The sequence below is a fragment of the Stegostoma tigrinum genome, chromosome 2 (genome assembly GCF_030684315.1).
Source record: "Stegostoma tigrinum isolate sSteTig4 chromosome 2, sSteTig4.hap1, whole genome shotgun sequence".
Lineage (NCBI taxonomy): Eukaryota > Metazoa > Chordata > Chondrichthyes > Orectolobiformes > Stegostomatidae > Stegostoma > Stegostoma tigrinum.
This window is the reverse complement of record NC_081355.1, coordinates 122,573,883-122,590,234: the sequence shown is the minus strand read 5'-3', so window position 1 is coordinate 122,590,234 and position 16,352 is coordinate 122,573,883. Positions and strand designations below refer to the sequence as shown.

Sequence of the window (16,352 nt, the reverse complement as noted above, 5' to 3'; positions counted from 1 at the left end):
TGCTTTTTGGAAGCAAACTGGATCATAAGAATATAAGATATAGCAGCAGAATTGAGTAATTTGGTTCTTTGAGTCTTGTCCATCATTCGATCATGGCTAATATGCTTCTTAACCCCATTCTCCTGCCTCCTCCTTGTAATCCTTGATCCCCTTACTAATCAAAACTTATTTATCTCGGTCTTCAATACACTCATTAACTTAGCTCCCATAGCCCTCTGCAGCATGGAGTTCCACAGATTCACCAGCCTCTGGCTGAAAAATATCTTCCTTATTTCAGTTCTAAAAGGTCGCCCCTTCACTTGAAGGACTCTATCCTTGTGGGCTGCACCACAAGCTGTCCTAAAAACTAATCTCACAGACATTCCATAAATTCCTATTCCTGGGATCCATGACCAACCTGAACTTCCGAGTCCAGGTGCATATAAAAGTGCCCCATATCTATTGTAATAGTGTTTCTCTTACATGCGTTTTCTATCTCCGATTTATTTTCTGCCCCGCAACCCAACTACTGTTAGGAGGTCTGTATATTATTCCCCTCAGGGTCTTTTTTCCTTTGCGGTTCCTCAAATCTACCCATACAGAGAAAAGTTGAGATTGAATGACATCAAGTAACTTTTGAGTAAACAAAATTCTGCCTGTCAATAGCCCTCTGGTTGGTTGAGCTGCAGCGTGTCCAAAAAATTCTCAGTGTCAAGAGCACCAGAGAATGAAAACATAAATAACATAAAGAGTGTTTTCTCCGTCTCCCTCTTTTTCAATGTGGGGAAATACCAAAGTCACAGAATGCTTAAAAGAAATAATTAATTCAAGAAAAGACTTCAGTACCTGATGAATCATCAAGGCAAGGGATGATGATCACAGTACAACACCATCTCACCATTGTAAACAGATTCAAAAGACTGTGAAAGAAAGAGGACTTTCTACATTGTAGCTTAAGCTTTTGATCTTTGGAACTTGTTTAATCTGTACATATTAGTTTCCCACACATAGGTTTTTTGTTAAACTATTTGTCCTTTGTTGTTTGATGTGTGATTGTGTAGGCATTTGGTTCAGAAGGGTTATAGTTTAGAACATAGAACATAGAAATAGAACATAGAACAGTACAGCACAGTGCAGGCCCTTCAGCCCACGATGTTGCGCTGAACTTTTAACCTAAACCTAAGGTCTATCTAATCTCCACCCCTACCCTATACTATCATCCATATGCCTATCTAATAGCCACTTAAATGCCCCTAATGAAGCCAACTCCACTACCATCTCCGGCAACGCATTCCATGGACCTACCACTCTCTGAGTAAAGAACCTACCTCTGACATCTCCCCTATATCTACCTCCACTCGCTTTAAAACTATGCCCCCTCGTAATAGCTACCTCCACCCTTGGAAAAAAAGTCTCTGGCTGTATACTCTATCTATACCTTTGATCATTTTGTACACAAGTTTAAAAAAACAGAAATTGCTGTCAAAGCTCAGCAGGTCTGGCAGCATATACAGAGAGAAATCAGAGTTAACGGTTCACGTTGAGTAACCCTTCCTCAGAACTTGATTTCTCTAATCTGATTTTCCAATACCAATTTTCACATGGTTCAGATGAAAACAGACTATGATCTTTGAAGTTTCTGATTCTTATTTTGTTATCTAGCTGCTCATACTAACTATGCAGACCCTTCTTTTTTGTCTTGCCTATGTCATTGGTATCCACATGGGCCATGGCAACTGAATCCTTTTCCTCCCACTTCAAGTCAGACTCCAGGTGCACTGTGGCATTTCAGGAAAGTAGCTCACCACCATGCTCTTAAGCGTAACTAGGGAAGGCCAATAACTGCGGCTAGCTAGTGACAGTCACGTCCTGTGAGTGTCTAAAAAAAGTTTCTTTCCAGGCTCAAGTAGAAATCCCGGCCCTGGCACAGGATAGGCAACACAGTTGTCTGGACTCGTGCTGTTTGCTGCAGAGAACATGTCAATCTCCTTCTCGACAGGTCAATTTTCACATAAAGCATGCTTGCCTAATTGACTTCCAAAAAGATAAATTTAAAAAGCTCTAGAAGCTGCATTTCAGCAGCTTATTTGTTGACATAATTCCTTTTGGAAGAAACATTGAATAAATGTATTTATACTGAGACTACTTCTTATTTAATCTCTGCCTCAAGTTGTTGCATAACAAATGGGAGAAGGTAACATCGGACTCATTCCTGCCCTATCTATTTGGTCTCAAGAAGTTCTCATCCTATTTCCGCAATAATTATACTGATTGTTGTCACACCAATCACTTGTATTTGGATTAAGTTGGATTTTGCTTCTAAAATGCTGATACTTTAATCCATAAGTTAAAAATCAACATTAAAATTCAACAGAGATAATGGGAACTGCAGATGCTGGAGAATCCAAGATAACAAAGTGTGAGGCTGGATGAACACAGCAGGCCAAGCAGCATCTCAGGAGCACAAAAGCTCTGATGAAGGGTCTAGGCCCGAAACGTCAGCTTTTGTGCTCCTGAGATGCTGCTTGGCCTACTGTGTTCATCCAGCCTCACACTTTGTTATATTAAAATTCCACGTTTCCTCTTTGCCACTGACTATCGACTCTTCAGACACTTTGATCAAACTGACTGGAAGTATAAATCTCTTTAAATCATCTTCTCCCCCAATTCTCTCTCCATCTCGAAAAACCTTTAATCGTGAAAAAAAACCTTAATTTTCTCAAAATCTTGAATAAGCGTTCAGTCCCTTTACAAGCTTCCTTTTCCATGATCCAGCATACATTTTCTGCTGTCTTTCGATTTGAATCCTGTAATATTAGTACAGGCTGTGATAGTTGCTGACATGGAGAAATTAAAAATTGTGCAGATTTTCACTGAAGCTGGAGATTGAACTCTCATCATTGATTCCTCTGGACTTTTACAATATTGGTTTGCAATGATAAATTCTGACCTTTTAAGAACTGTGGAAAGTGCGTGAAAAGGAGCCTGAATTTCTGAATAGAATGAACTCTGCTGGCAGGATCCTGAGCTCTCAAACACCAGATGCTTTGATATGAAAGGTAGTTTGAGAGTTCTCAGTGCATCTGCCTGATTATACCAATTAACACCAATTAGGCACAGAGTGAGCAACTCTGAAAGGAGTAATTAGAGATGAACTGAAACTCAGACTTTCAGAGCCATGCAGATTTTTACAGAAAGAATCAAGGGTGTTTAACCCCAAATAGATGCACAAACAATATACACTGGTGTGCTCAGCTGAGTCCCATTGATAATTCATTTGAACTATCAACATTTTTGATCCATCTGTGTGTGTAATCGTAGCTACACTAAGGAAGAGTTGTTTCATTTATAGTTTAGATGTAGACCTTGAAAACAGACCTGATAAAGATTATTCAGCCATAATATTAGCTCCCATGTTCTGAATGGCTGTTGAGGTGAGTAAATGCATTTCAAAGATTTAACATTTCTGAATATTTTCATAAAACAATAGTTTTCCGTGGCTTGAAATGTGGCTGGGCACAGTTGTCACATTCAGACAACAAGAGTTTACCCACTTTAATTTATTATCAGACAATAGAGAATTCTGCACAGAGGTCTCAATCTTCAGATAGGGTCACATTCCAGGTACTGACGAGAACCTAATGTAAGTAAATACTACAGAAAATCGCACTGGTCTCCAGCATCTTGCAGCACATCTGGGTGCTTTGACTGCAATTTTCAGCCCATGGATTTCAATGGCTGAGAAAATGACAGATAGCACACCCATAATTTTCTGATATGAGCAGCAGTAAGTGAGTTTCCTCACAGCTGTCAGAGCAGAGGTCACTCCAAGGTTTTTCCTCAGCGGGAAGCCAGGGTGAAAAAAGGGAATCAGACTCTGATGTGCTGCTGCATCATGTGATGATTTAGGAGGAAGTTTGATGAAAGCCCAGGAATGACCTTGCCTGCATTGCAGCAGATTGAGAACCCATAAGAAAGAAAAATAACAATAGATATATGGAAGAGAATAAAAAGCTCAGACACAAATATCAAAATTTCAAATTAGCATTAACACTGATGAAAGGGTGGGACTGAAAAATTCTGTTCCCCAGGTTGGCAGGCTTGGAGACAGGAAGAGCATTTCATTAAATGAGGTGGTAGTGCTCCCAAACTTCACTGTCTTCCTGCTTCTACCGGAATTAGGTTCTGGGCAAACTGGCCTTTGGTTAAACTCCTTACTCACTATTAACCAAGATTCCTAAGTGGCCACTTAAGGATCTTATAATGATCTCAGCCTGCCAGCATTAGAATTAACCTAGCTAGAAGCAGGTTTCTCACCAAGAGGGGTGCCAGGCAGGTCAATCTGTTTGGGTATTTTGTCACTTTGGAAGACCCCCACACCCCACCCCCAATCAAAGGGGCTGAGTACCTGATTAAAGGATTGGGCATCATGCTAGAAGCTGTCTGCTGGGAGCCACCCATCCCTCATTTCTGGCACTGCTTTCCCTCACTTCTCTGCAAACCTACAAACCTCCACTAATTAATTACCTTAGTACGGCATCTCCAAAATCCTGAAACTTCAGAGGTGCTCTTCTATGAGCAACTGTGGCTTTCTGTATGCCATTGAGCACAAGAGCTGCCCATTGTCTGATCAGTCAGAAGCTGTTGCTAGGTGGGACTTCAAACCCTGGGGACCTCGATTCCAGCGGAAGTCCCACTGGTGGCCTCATCACTGCCTGTTATTGTATGCTTTAGAGGGTCTTCCCTGGAAGATGCAATGCAGGCCTCTTGTCAACTGTCCAGACAACTGACAGCATATCCAGTGCCTCAACAAGATTCTACTCCAGAATTCTACAGGCAAACCAACTCAAGCCATGTGATGAAAGGAAACAGAGTTGATGAATCGTTGTAATGCAACTGAAATCAAAACAGAAAAATCCCAGTTCAAGGGATAATGGAATTCTGCTTAGCAGAATATTCGGAAAAGGCATGTGAGTAACCCAAATGGATGATAATAAATAGAAAAATGAAGGAAGAGAAAGGAACACCATTTAACATAATATGGTGGTGGCGATGCTGCAAAACAGTGCAGTCATGCATATTGCCATGGGTTGAGAAGCAATACATTTGTATATGCGCATTTCCCTATGCACTTTCTCTCTGACTATATCTTTAGGAAATGTTACCAATACTCCCTTGTAACTGGGAAGCAGCAGCAATGTGGAGAATATGGATGATGTCCAGTTCAAGGGTGAGCATTAGGTTGTGAGTCACTTAAGTATTCAAACAAATAAAAGTGTGTGAAGTGAATCAGGTTCTAGAACTGGTTAAGAACTGTGATGAGATAATTTAAACCGTGTGCCATACCCTGAAATAAGAGGCAACAGTCTGTGTCTTCATGTTAGTGGTTTCCCTGGGCTGAAGTGCAGAATCTCCATTGTCAACCTAAGAAAAGGAAAATACGGTATGTACGTTACTCAGGTGTAAATTTGTGCTTACCTTTTTTTGTAAGGAAATTTTGGCAAATCATTTGCATAACAGTTTATCCTTAAGCAGTCTTATGGGGCATAATGCATTTTGCTGCAGCAGCTTGAACTCAAAGTGAATTGCATCAAACCAATACCTAAAGAGGCAAATTCTGGAGAGGCACACCCTTCTATTGGTTTATACCTAGCAGAAAGTACAACATTTATAGCATTGTGCACTGCCTGAAAAAAACACCACTAAAAAAGCTCTGTTGAAGCTTTTCAGCTTGTGCTCAGCAGAAAAAAATGCAAGAATATAAATTTAAGGGCCTTTGGTTGGAACAGGCATTGCCATGGTTAATGCTGGTTGACATATATCAACCAGGCTGAATTTAAATTTTAAGGGAGGTAAGCTGACTCTCATTTGTCAGGTTATTACCCTGAGATATGAATGAATAAATGGTGGTCATGAATTTTGTTGAATTCCAACAGGTGCTGTGCATGTATCTGTTCTTTCTGTTTGCAAAGAATAGGGCCCTGTATTTCAATATATGTAGCTCAACATATGTTCTCCATACTACAAGCCCAACTGACAATCTTAAATTAATGGTCTGTATAATTCCTTGAACATTCAGGTTTTCCAGCAAATGTTATCCAAATGTGGAATCACATCTAAAGTTGGATATGGTTAACAAGCTTTGCAAGGACAGAGTGGTGATTCTCCAGGGCAACACCTCTACGAATCAGAATCCACTTGTTCATCAGTCAGCACTCTCCTCCTTTATGTGATGGATACTGATGTGCAAGATGAGCAGTTTTGACAAAATGTGTCTTTTTTCAGGCTTTGAATGACCAACTAACTTCCTTGCAATGCAAACATTATCAGCAAGATCAGTGTTTGTTGCCTACGCTTGTAGCTTTTGGCCAATGAACCATCTATGAATGGTATGGCTAGCTAGACCATTAGAGTTGGCAATAAAAACAGAAGATGCTGGAGAAACCCAGCAGGTATGGCAGCATTTGCACAGAGAGAAAATGAATTTATGTTTTGAGTCTTCTTTTGAAATGAGGAGATCTTGGAAATGAAGCAATTTCTCTAGGCACCATCACAATCTATTCCACTTGCTCCTCTTTCCCTTTTGCCAACTGATAAAATCTATCATTTTCAACCCCCTTCAATTCTGAACGAGGGTCATTTTAGACTTGAAATATTAACTATGTTTCTCTTTCCACAGTTGCTGCAGACCTGCTGAGTTTTGCCAGCATTTTCTGTTTGCATGCTAGATCTCCAACATCTGTAGCACTTTATTGTATCATTACAGATTGTAGTGAAGAATCCGACATGTTTGTGAGAGTCTGGAGTCATAGGTAGCTCAGACTAGGTGAAAATCATAGAGTTCCTCCCCTGAAGGACACGAATGAACCAAGAATCTAGTCTTGTGATCATAGGATTTGCCCTTGGAAATGTGGTGAGTTGCCTCCTAAACCATTATAGTCCTTCCAGTGTAGGTAAACCCTCAGTGCTGACTTTGACCCAGCAACACTGACAGTTTTGCAAAATGGTGCCAAGTTAAAATGGTTAGTGAGATAACAAAGTGTAGAGCTGGATGAACACAGCAGGCCAAGCAGCATCAGAGGAGCAGGAAGGCTGACATTTCAGGCCTAAACCCTTCTTCTTCATAAAGAAGAAAGACCCTTTTTCTGACAAAAGGCCTAGGCCCAAAATGTCAGCCTTCATGCTCCTCTGATGCTGCTTGGCCTGCTGTGTTCATCCTGCTCTACACCTTGTTATCTCAGTTTCTCCAGCATCTGCACCTCCTAGTGTCTCAAAAATGGTTAGTGGCTTGGAGGAGAACTTTCAGGCTGTGTTCCTATTTGCATGCTCTCCTAGTCCTTCCAATTGGTAGATGTCATGGTTTGAAAGGTGCTATCTAAGGAGGCTTGGTGAATCACTTCAGTGCATCATGTAGATGGTCCACACTGCTTTCACAGTATCAGGGATCAAGGGGTAATAGCTTCATGTTCATAACTAGTGAAACTGGCACAATACTAATTAAGTGTAAATTTATTCAGCTACTCCGGTGGGATTTGAAATCACATTTACATTACATTCTTCCAGTCCTTAGGATGATTCTTCCAGCAACATTACCTTTCTGCTAAAATTGCCCTTTTACTTGTTTTATTAGAAATGCAGTATAAAGAAAGCATTTTTCTTTGGCTTCACCAGACAAATGACAATATCAGAGACTGAACAGTTCTAAGTCTTTTTGATCATTTTATATTGTAGCGTTGCAGCCGATGACTGTTGTGACTTTTATCTTTGTATTTTTTCAGATCTCTGTGGTTAAACAGAAATCTAGTAATCTAGTTTCTACTAACATATTGGAGATGGTTGATTCTTTCCGGAAACAGAACAGCAGTGACTGAGTCAACGGTTACATGATAGGCAAAACTTTCTAAGAGTAGTTATGTAATTAAGCAGAGACATAGGTTTGTGGTTATATTGATAATGAATCTACTCCACAAACATGCTGATAGCTTTACTGTTCAAATAATACATATACATCATATTAATTTCTTGATGTTTCCCAAACCACACTGGTGATAGCACTTGAGACAGTTAGCAGGCCATGTAAATTATTGTAGAGAGTTAATGGATATGTAATTAAATCACGGATTCTCTTACATAATGTACATAGTCTTGCAAGATAAGACAAAGACAAAGGAATTCTCCTGAACTATGGTTCAATTATTTCGACAGGTGCTCATTGATATTTCTTCGAGAAGTTGTGCATGTTATTTGAAGTATTCTATGTACTTGATAATACGACTAAATAGCATGAGATTCCTTTATATGTGGGTGCTGAAAAGCTAATTAACTATCCATGGAAGATGCAAATTTATATCCTTCATGACAGAAAAACAATTACTAATCACCAAATAAAATCCAGTTAAAAGTTAAGTCTGCAGATAACCTTCCTTTAATAGAGGTAACTGCCTAATAAAACATTTTTTTCTGTTGGTCAAATCTTGTTGCTGAAATTATTTCTGAAAAAAAACAAACTAATAGGAGAATAAAAGTTAGTTCTTTAAAGTTCCTCAATTTTCATGCATTAAAATTGCCTTTGATTATCTAGATTAAAAAATATATCTGTTATATTATGTGAATAAGTATAAAATGTAACACTAATATCCCAGCACTCTGCTCATGACCACTCAGGGTCTGTCACCAAATCCTTAACCCATCCCTTTTGCATGTCTTGGCTAGACTTATATCCTGACCAGCATTCTTGTTTCCGAGATTCAGAAGCTGTAACCATCCAAATATGGCACTGAATAGATTCCTTACTCATAATAAGCTGATCATTGATTATCTATCACCCACTGGTCCTCTCCTGGTTCTTCTTGTACCAGAATATTGATTTGATGATCCTTGTCTTCCTCCTTTAAGTCTCTCGACAGCCTTGGTCCTCAGTACCTCTGCAAATTCTTCCACCATACGTTTCTGGACAGATCCCTGTACCTCCAGCACTTATTGTTCATTGTCCTCTACACTATACTGTAAACAGCTGTTTGTTTATTCAATGTGCTGCCACTTGTCCATCACTTGAAATTCTCTTTCTCAGAATTCCATCTTGCGATTCACCTCCCTGTTTCCAACTGCATCGTTTAGACTTTCTGTTGACTTTTTTTTGTCCTTTCTGGCCCTTTTCCCTTTAATTTTCCTGTCTGATGTTCTGTTGAAGTAAGGTAACATCACTGAGACATTCAATCTGTAATAAGCACTAAAGAAATGTAAGTTGATGTGTAAGTTAAATTGTAGAAGAAATATCACAAGAATATTGCATGTTCTTCTACATTTCTTTACTTACAAGGATTTATCTGCAGGAGGAGACAACACAAATTATGCTGGTGCACATTCATCCACTAGTGAGAAATGGGCGAGTCAAGTCTGGAAGTTGCATGATAATGGCAATGATCATTATACTAGTAACAGACAGCTAATTTCTTTCCTAAGCAGGTCCTCTGGTATCCTGCTAAGCCAGAATAGTAGCTGCAACTCCACACAACAGGTTCCTGCTCCTTCATTGCCCCTATATTTTGCTCCTCGTCACAGTCGATTCCCATTACAATCCATTTTACTTGAACCCACTACCGGGGAATCCCCTTAAGTGGATATACCTCTGCAGTTGCTTGTGGCAGGCGGAGTGAGTTCCGAAGGTTGTTGTGAGTTGTTGACTTCTTGAATGGCATTTGTAGCTGCCGTTTTTCCTGGAGACATGTCTAGAGAAGCAGAAGAGGAAGATGAAGAAATATTAGCTTATTTCATGCAATCCACCCCTTCAAGTGTGGCACTCTTCTGTGTGGTTTGCCATTGTGCTTGACAGTGATCAAGTGAGCAGGATGTGAAGGAGACAATAAAAGAAGCAAATGTCTAGCCTTCAGATGGGAAAGGCTTCCAGCTTCACGTTGCTCCAATCGCTCTATTTAACCACAGTCAATGAGGTCCAATGAGCCCTCCTCTTTTTTGAGTTTACTCTCCAATAATATATGCTTTGTGGTTCATAGCCAGGGAATATTGTAAGTTTGAAGCATGCCACACAGTAGCCATTTTGCTTCCAATATATCCAAAGCTTTGCGGTGGAAGAACCTTTTAAGACATAAATGTGAGAACAGCATAAATAGCAACTTTCAGTTTGTGTCTTTCAGTTCTGTGATCATGCTTTGAAACAGCTATTTGATTTCTGATGCTTTGCATCGGTTAGCCATCCAGATGCAAGAGGTTTCAAGAAATAGTTCACAAAATTTTTTGTTGTCTCGTTTATTTGTCGTGCTGACTTACTTTTAGTATAGAGGAGCAGGTGACAAAAGGGCCGCTGACAGAGAATCAGCATCACCTAGAGGTTCAGGAAAGGGGATGCTGTAAAAGGTGGTCACAATCAGCTGAAGGAGCAGGCAAGAGAACCACCTGGAGACAGTCGGTGAGTACGTGCCAAAGGATTGTATGATGTGAGTATCTCGAGACAGGCAGTTGTAATCCTACCTAAAGGAGGTGAACAAAGGACGCCACGACAGGCAGTCAGAGACAGAGATAGATTCATTGGAGCCGATTAGAATTGGTTCTTGTTCTACCAAAGGGACAGGAGCCAGCTATCTGGTGAGACTTTAATAAGTGTTTAAGGTATTTTCGATCTAAAATTCTAAGAAAATACACAAATTGATGTCAAAATTAATAAAATGAAGAAAAGACAACACAGGCAAGTGAATAATTTAATGAAGCAATTAAACATCATTATGGATGACAGGACACATAATGTGTTAAGGCTGCAGGAGTGGGAGTTCCTGGATACCTTTGCGATCCAAGGCAAACACATCCGCTATAAGTGTTTGAAGTTGAGCAGCTTCAGATTGCAGTTTATGAACTGGCTGCTGAACTATAGATACTGTATTGCATCAGGGAAGGGAAGGCTTCCTGGATCCTTTGTATCAGGCGACAGTGAGGCACTTACAATAGGATCTTTTAATTTGTTCCATAGTCAGGGATAAGAGGGTATGACTGTAAGTCAGGCAGGTTTGGGAACCCAGAGGACACAAGTCCAACAATGTTCTGTAATAGGACCTCAGATTTTCACAAATTATCTCTATTACAGAAATACACATTTCTGTATGGAGGCAAGGTAGCTAAATTCAGAGACGATGCCAAGATAGAAAGGAAAACTTGATAAAGACGGAAAGAGTTTGCAAGTGGATAATGATTTACAGTTTGTGCAAAGGTAGATGTTTAGAATTAGGTTGGTGTTACTAATATAGCGTAAGGGGACCCCAGGGAAAAGAGATAAAGTACAATATAAGTAGAAAAAGATGTAGTGTCTTGAGGGTAAGTACGATAGGAATTGAAAGCACCCATGGCAAAGCAATTAAAATTAAGAGTCCTCAAGACATCAGAATTAGATAAGCAGTTATCTCAGAGGAAGAGATTTTTAAGAGGCAAGAAGGGACAAGGCAGAGGACGGATTTTGAAATTAGGGTGAAAATTTTAAATTGAAGTTCTGTTTGACCAGGATCCAATGGTGGTTATTGGGTACAGTGATGATAGGTGAATGGACCTTGGCACTAGTTAGGGATCAGGAAGCAAATGATCTCATGTTTACAGAAGGTAGAATGAGAGCAGCAGCCAGGAATGTGTTGGAACAGAGGTACCAAAGGCAGGAATTGGGATATGAGCAGCAGTTGACTGAGGTGAGGCTGAAGCAATGTGATGCTACAGAGATTGATACAGGCAATCTGAGTGATAATATGAATATGTGATTGGAAGCTCAGCCGAGGATTGAGTATGACATCTTGGTGGTAAATTCTGATTTCATCTCAGATAGATCCCGCCAGTAGGAGGGAAAGAGTCGGGGACTGAAGGGACATTGAGAACGTGAGTAATGGCTGGGAGTGAATCTGTCAGGTAAGGCATGATGGATCTTGACCCTGCAGGGTGAAGAAGGACAAAACAGCAGACTGTTTGTTATGTGCAGTGAGCAGTGGATGTCTAAGAAATAGAGAAAGAGGAGAAGCGAGTGGCTGCAAAATGGGAGGGTGGAGAAACTACTGACTCCAAAGGAAGTGGGAGCAATGGAAAGTAGCAAGTGACCGCAAGAGAGTGGTGGAGAATTGCATGGCTCCAATAACAGCGATGGAGGGAGGCTGCCAAGTGAAGCCTGTTAACAGAGTAACACCTTTGAAAATGAAATCAAGAAGATTTGAAGTCACAGGTAATGAATTCCTTGCAAACTAAATTTACTTTATATAAGGGGTATGCCAGTTATTGGGGAAAAAAGTCTTGTTGCTCACTTACGGCAGTTGCCTTATGCCAAATTAAATAGAAAAAATAATTTAATATGAGGCGAACAGTTCGTACCTCTGAGAAGCAAGATCTGTACTTGTCAAAGTAAGGAACCATGGATAGCAAAGGAAACAAGATAACATAAAACAAAATGGTAAAACAAAACATACAAAAATATAAAAAAGTGGCACTTATCCTGGCAATGGGAAAGACGCTGAAAACAGCAATTATTGAAGAAACAGATACAAAGAGAGGAAGCACGGAAAGAAGCTTATGATAGGTTTTCAAAGGAGTATAAAAATTAGGAAAAATAATGTGGTCAGGAATAATGCATTATCCTTGGAAACTATAAACAGTAGTGCTGTCAATGAAAATAAGGAAATTACAAGTACGTTAAATAATTGTGATGCAATTACATTTACTGAGGTTGTTGTCTTGCTCGCTGAGCTGGCTTGTTCTCATTCAGATGTTTCATCACCATGTTAGGTGATATCATCAGTGGAGCCTCCAATGAAGTGGTATTATTCTACTCCGCTTGGAATTTATACTTTATGGTCTGTTGTGGTGAGTAGTATCATTTCCAGGTTTGATCTGTATGGGTCTGTATATGGGGTCCAATTCTATAGGTTTGTTGATTGAAGTATGAGTGGAGAACCATGCCTGTACAAATTCCCGTGCGTGTAGATGATTGGCTTACTCTGCTATGGTTATCTTGTTCCAGTTAAACTGATGACCTTCATTGTCTGAGTGTACTGATATTAACTGGGACAAGGTACCCATAACAGCCCAAGCCAATCATATCTACGCACAGGAATTCCTAGAGGCATGTTCTCCGCCCATAATGCAATCAACAAACATACAGAATTGGACCCTATTTCCAAACCCATACAAATCAAAACTGGAAATGACAGTGCTCACCATAATGGACCAAACAGGATAAATTTCAAGTGGTGTAGAATAACACCGCTTCATTGGAGGCTGCACTGATGATGTCAGATAGCTCCATCCCAGTGTTTTAAAGTAATTGGATGAGAATATTGCAGGAACCTGGACTATAATCTTCTAAATTTCTCTCAATTTCTAAAACGTACCTTACGATAAGAAAATTATGCATATCATGTGGCTATTTTTTTAAAAAGATGACAAATTAAACCAGGGACTTATGGATCAGTTAGCCTACTATCTATTGCTAGATTGCTACTGTCAACAATTTTGAATGCAGGGTGTTGCAAAGTTGGGTAGCTTATTTGATGTTTGTAAAATGATGGGGGGGGAGTATGCATGTTCGCTTTAAAAGATGATGTAATTTTCTAGGCTTGGAGATTTTAAAAATGACTACAGGCAATAAAAATAAAGATGCATAAAGAGTTCTTAAAATTGAAACATTTGTATCAAAAGGCTGTGTAGTTGGCAACCAGTCAGTAGTTTGTTTTGTTATTACAGTAACCCAATCGAAAATCATCCAATTATTTTAACCTGGGCACTTAGAAGCTAAAAGATGGCTTTCACAACCTAGGACCAATCCTATTGTAAGAAATTCATAGGTCATCAAGGGCATAAAAGAAGAGGACATTTGAAAATTGGTGAGAGAGCCATTGCCATCTGTTAGAGTTAACAACCAACAGCCCTAAATAGAAAATCACTGGCTCTCACAGAATTCTTTAAGCTTTCCGAAAACCATCATCTGACTGAACGTACAACGACACTCTTAGCTAATATTCCTGACACAAATATTTGACGGAGAAAGGTGCTTCTTACTGGAGAATAATGGAGAAGGCACTGAACATGGCTGTAATTTTAAGAGACTTTGTTTTAAGTATTTTTTAAAATTTGATTTATATAGGTAGGTCTCATATTTATTGGAACAGCATACCATTACAATGTTGTCTTATTCAAAATATACTTGCGTTAAGGGCGAATTTTTTGGTTTGTTAGTAGTTCTTTTATTTCACCGTTAAAGTTAGATAAATAAATTTTTACTAGTTGATTATAGACTGACTATCAGAGGTTTATTTCATTGACCTCCCCTTTATAACAGATTGGGAGGTGAGAAGCAGATTGCAGCACTTTATATACTTTGTTTACAGATTACGAGGGGAGATGAGCTTCTCTGAGTGTTTCAGTTTCAGTTATTCAGAGGGGATGGGGGTCGACCTCTGCTTCATAACAAGTATTTATACAATGATTATGTTTTACAATATATCACATGAAGACAGTCATGCAATCTACTTCCAATTCTCCCCAACAACAAACCCAGTGTCTTGGTTACCATGGAGACAGAGACCAAGATTGAGACATACTGGAAGCAAGGTGCAAAACATTCATATCTCAAAACAAAGGCGGGAGCATTTGCGCTAACTGTAGAGTTCCATTTCTCAGTCTACCGGTTTTGAGGCAGATAGCAAAATTTCAGAGAAACAGAATGCTGCAGTGGACATAGCATATAACAAAACAGTTCTGGATACCACGCTTTTAGAATGTTATAGTGGGCTTGGAGGGAGTGTAGATTTTCCAGAAATGTGTCTGGAATAGGAGTTAAATTATGAGGAGAGTTTACGTAAACTAGAGTTGTACTTTGAAGATCAAAACTTTCAAGTTACAAAGTGAACAGCTAGTAGGGTTGGGCAGAAACTACTCGCACTAGATATGCAGTGTTCACTTAACTCCCATTCTTTAAAAATGTGAGGTTGATCTTTCAGGATTGACATTAGGAAATTCTTCTCCGCAGAAAAGGTGCTAATATTTGGAATTCACGTCTGCAAATGGCAAAATCCTGGAATAATAGTTCATTTTAAATTTCAGATAGATAGATTTTATTATCCATGGGTATTAAGGAATTTAGGGAAGAAAACAATTACAGGACGTTTGGTTGTAGATCTCACTGAATAGTTGTATAGGCTAAAGATCTAAGTAGCCTACTCCTTTTTCTAAGTTGCTATGATTTGATATCAAATCAGTAAAACAAGACAGTTAGAGTTGATAATTGTAGTCAAGTCAAATCAGAACATGGAAGGCAATACATTGATTTGGTGCGTCAGCAGTGATCTGGATAATGATGCAATTATTACTCAACTGATATTGGTAGTCAAACAATTATTATATGCTGAAAAACTCTACATACTTTCAGTTACCTTTTTCCATTCATAAAAATTTACAAGAAGTTACCTGGGCTTCAGAAATTGTGTTATGAGGAGAGATTATAAAATTAGGCCTGTGTTCTCTAGAATATTGAAGATCAAGGGGTGATCTGAATGAAGTCTTCAAGGTGTTAATAGGAAAAGACCGGGTAGATAAACTATTTCCACTGGTTGGACATTATAGAACTGGGGGACATAGTCTGAGAATTTGGGTCACCTTGTTCAGGAGAGATGTTAGGAAACACTTATACACACAGGGTGGTAGATGTTTGGAACTCTCTTCCATAAATGGCAGTGGATGCTGGATCTTGTGTTAATTTTAAATCTGAGATAGATGATTTTTTGTTACACAAAAGTATTTAGGGATATGAGCCAAAGGCAGGTATATGGAGTTAGGCCATAATCAATCATGATCTCACTGAATTGTGGAACACAGCTTACTTCGTTTCCTAGTACCTCTGTTCATTGTAAAATTTATAATGGTAGGTGCTGAAGAACACTTGTATCTAAATCCTTCCACTCTGAAGATGTGATAGTGCTATCGTTGGTAAGAGAGAGAAATAGGAATAGAAATATAAGGACAGAATTAATGACTTTATAATGGTAACTAACTATTTCATATATCTTGATCAAGTTATTATTATCCTGCACAATCTGTGATTTAACTGATGTACAACAAGAACATTGTAAGGACTTTAGTCTTTCACTTTATAGTGTTGTTCATAAGACTAAATATTATGAGCCTTTATTATGGCTTCACCTAGTTACTTCAATTTCCAATATATATTTGGAGAGCAGTTTAGCAGGCAGCTGAGCTTTATACTATCAGCAAAGTCAGAATTATCTTTCTGATGTCACCTTATGCTAATCCATTATTGCCATGACTGCATCTTATCTGAGATGGGTCTATGTTATTTCTTGTGGAATTTCTAGAAAGAGTAACCAAGGATTAAATGTCAC

At 39.1% G+C, this 16,352-nt stretch overlaps 1 protein-coding gene across 1 annotated transcript in view; it reads right to left on the bottom strand.

Moving 5' to 3' along the window:
• myo3a (myosin IIIA) overlaps nucleotides 1-12,770 on the bottom strand; it is a 115,433-nt gene extending 102,663 nt beyond the window's left edge. Inside the window, exons 1-3 of the mRNA XM_059638945.1 lie at nucleotides 12,672-12,770; nucleotides 9,606-9,707; nucleotides 5,326-5,403 (exon numbers count right to left, since the gene is read on the bottom strand). Coding sequence (XP_059494928.1) covers nucleotides 5,326-5,403; nucleotides 9,606-9,677 — 150 coding nt within the window. The 5' untranslated portion in view covers nucleotides 9,678-9,707; nucleotides 12,672-12,770. The remainder of the gene's footprint in view (nucleotides 1-5,325; nucleotides 5,404-9,605; nucleotides 9,708-12,671) is intronic.
• Nucleotides 12,771-16,352: the final 3,582 nt, after the last annotated feature.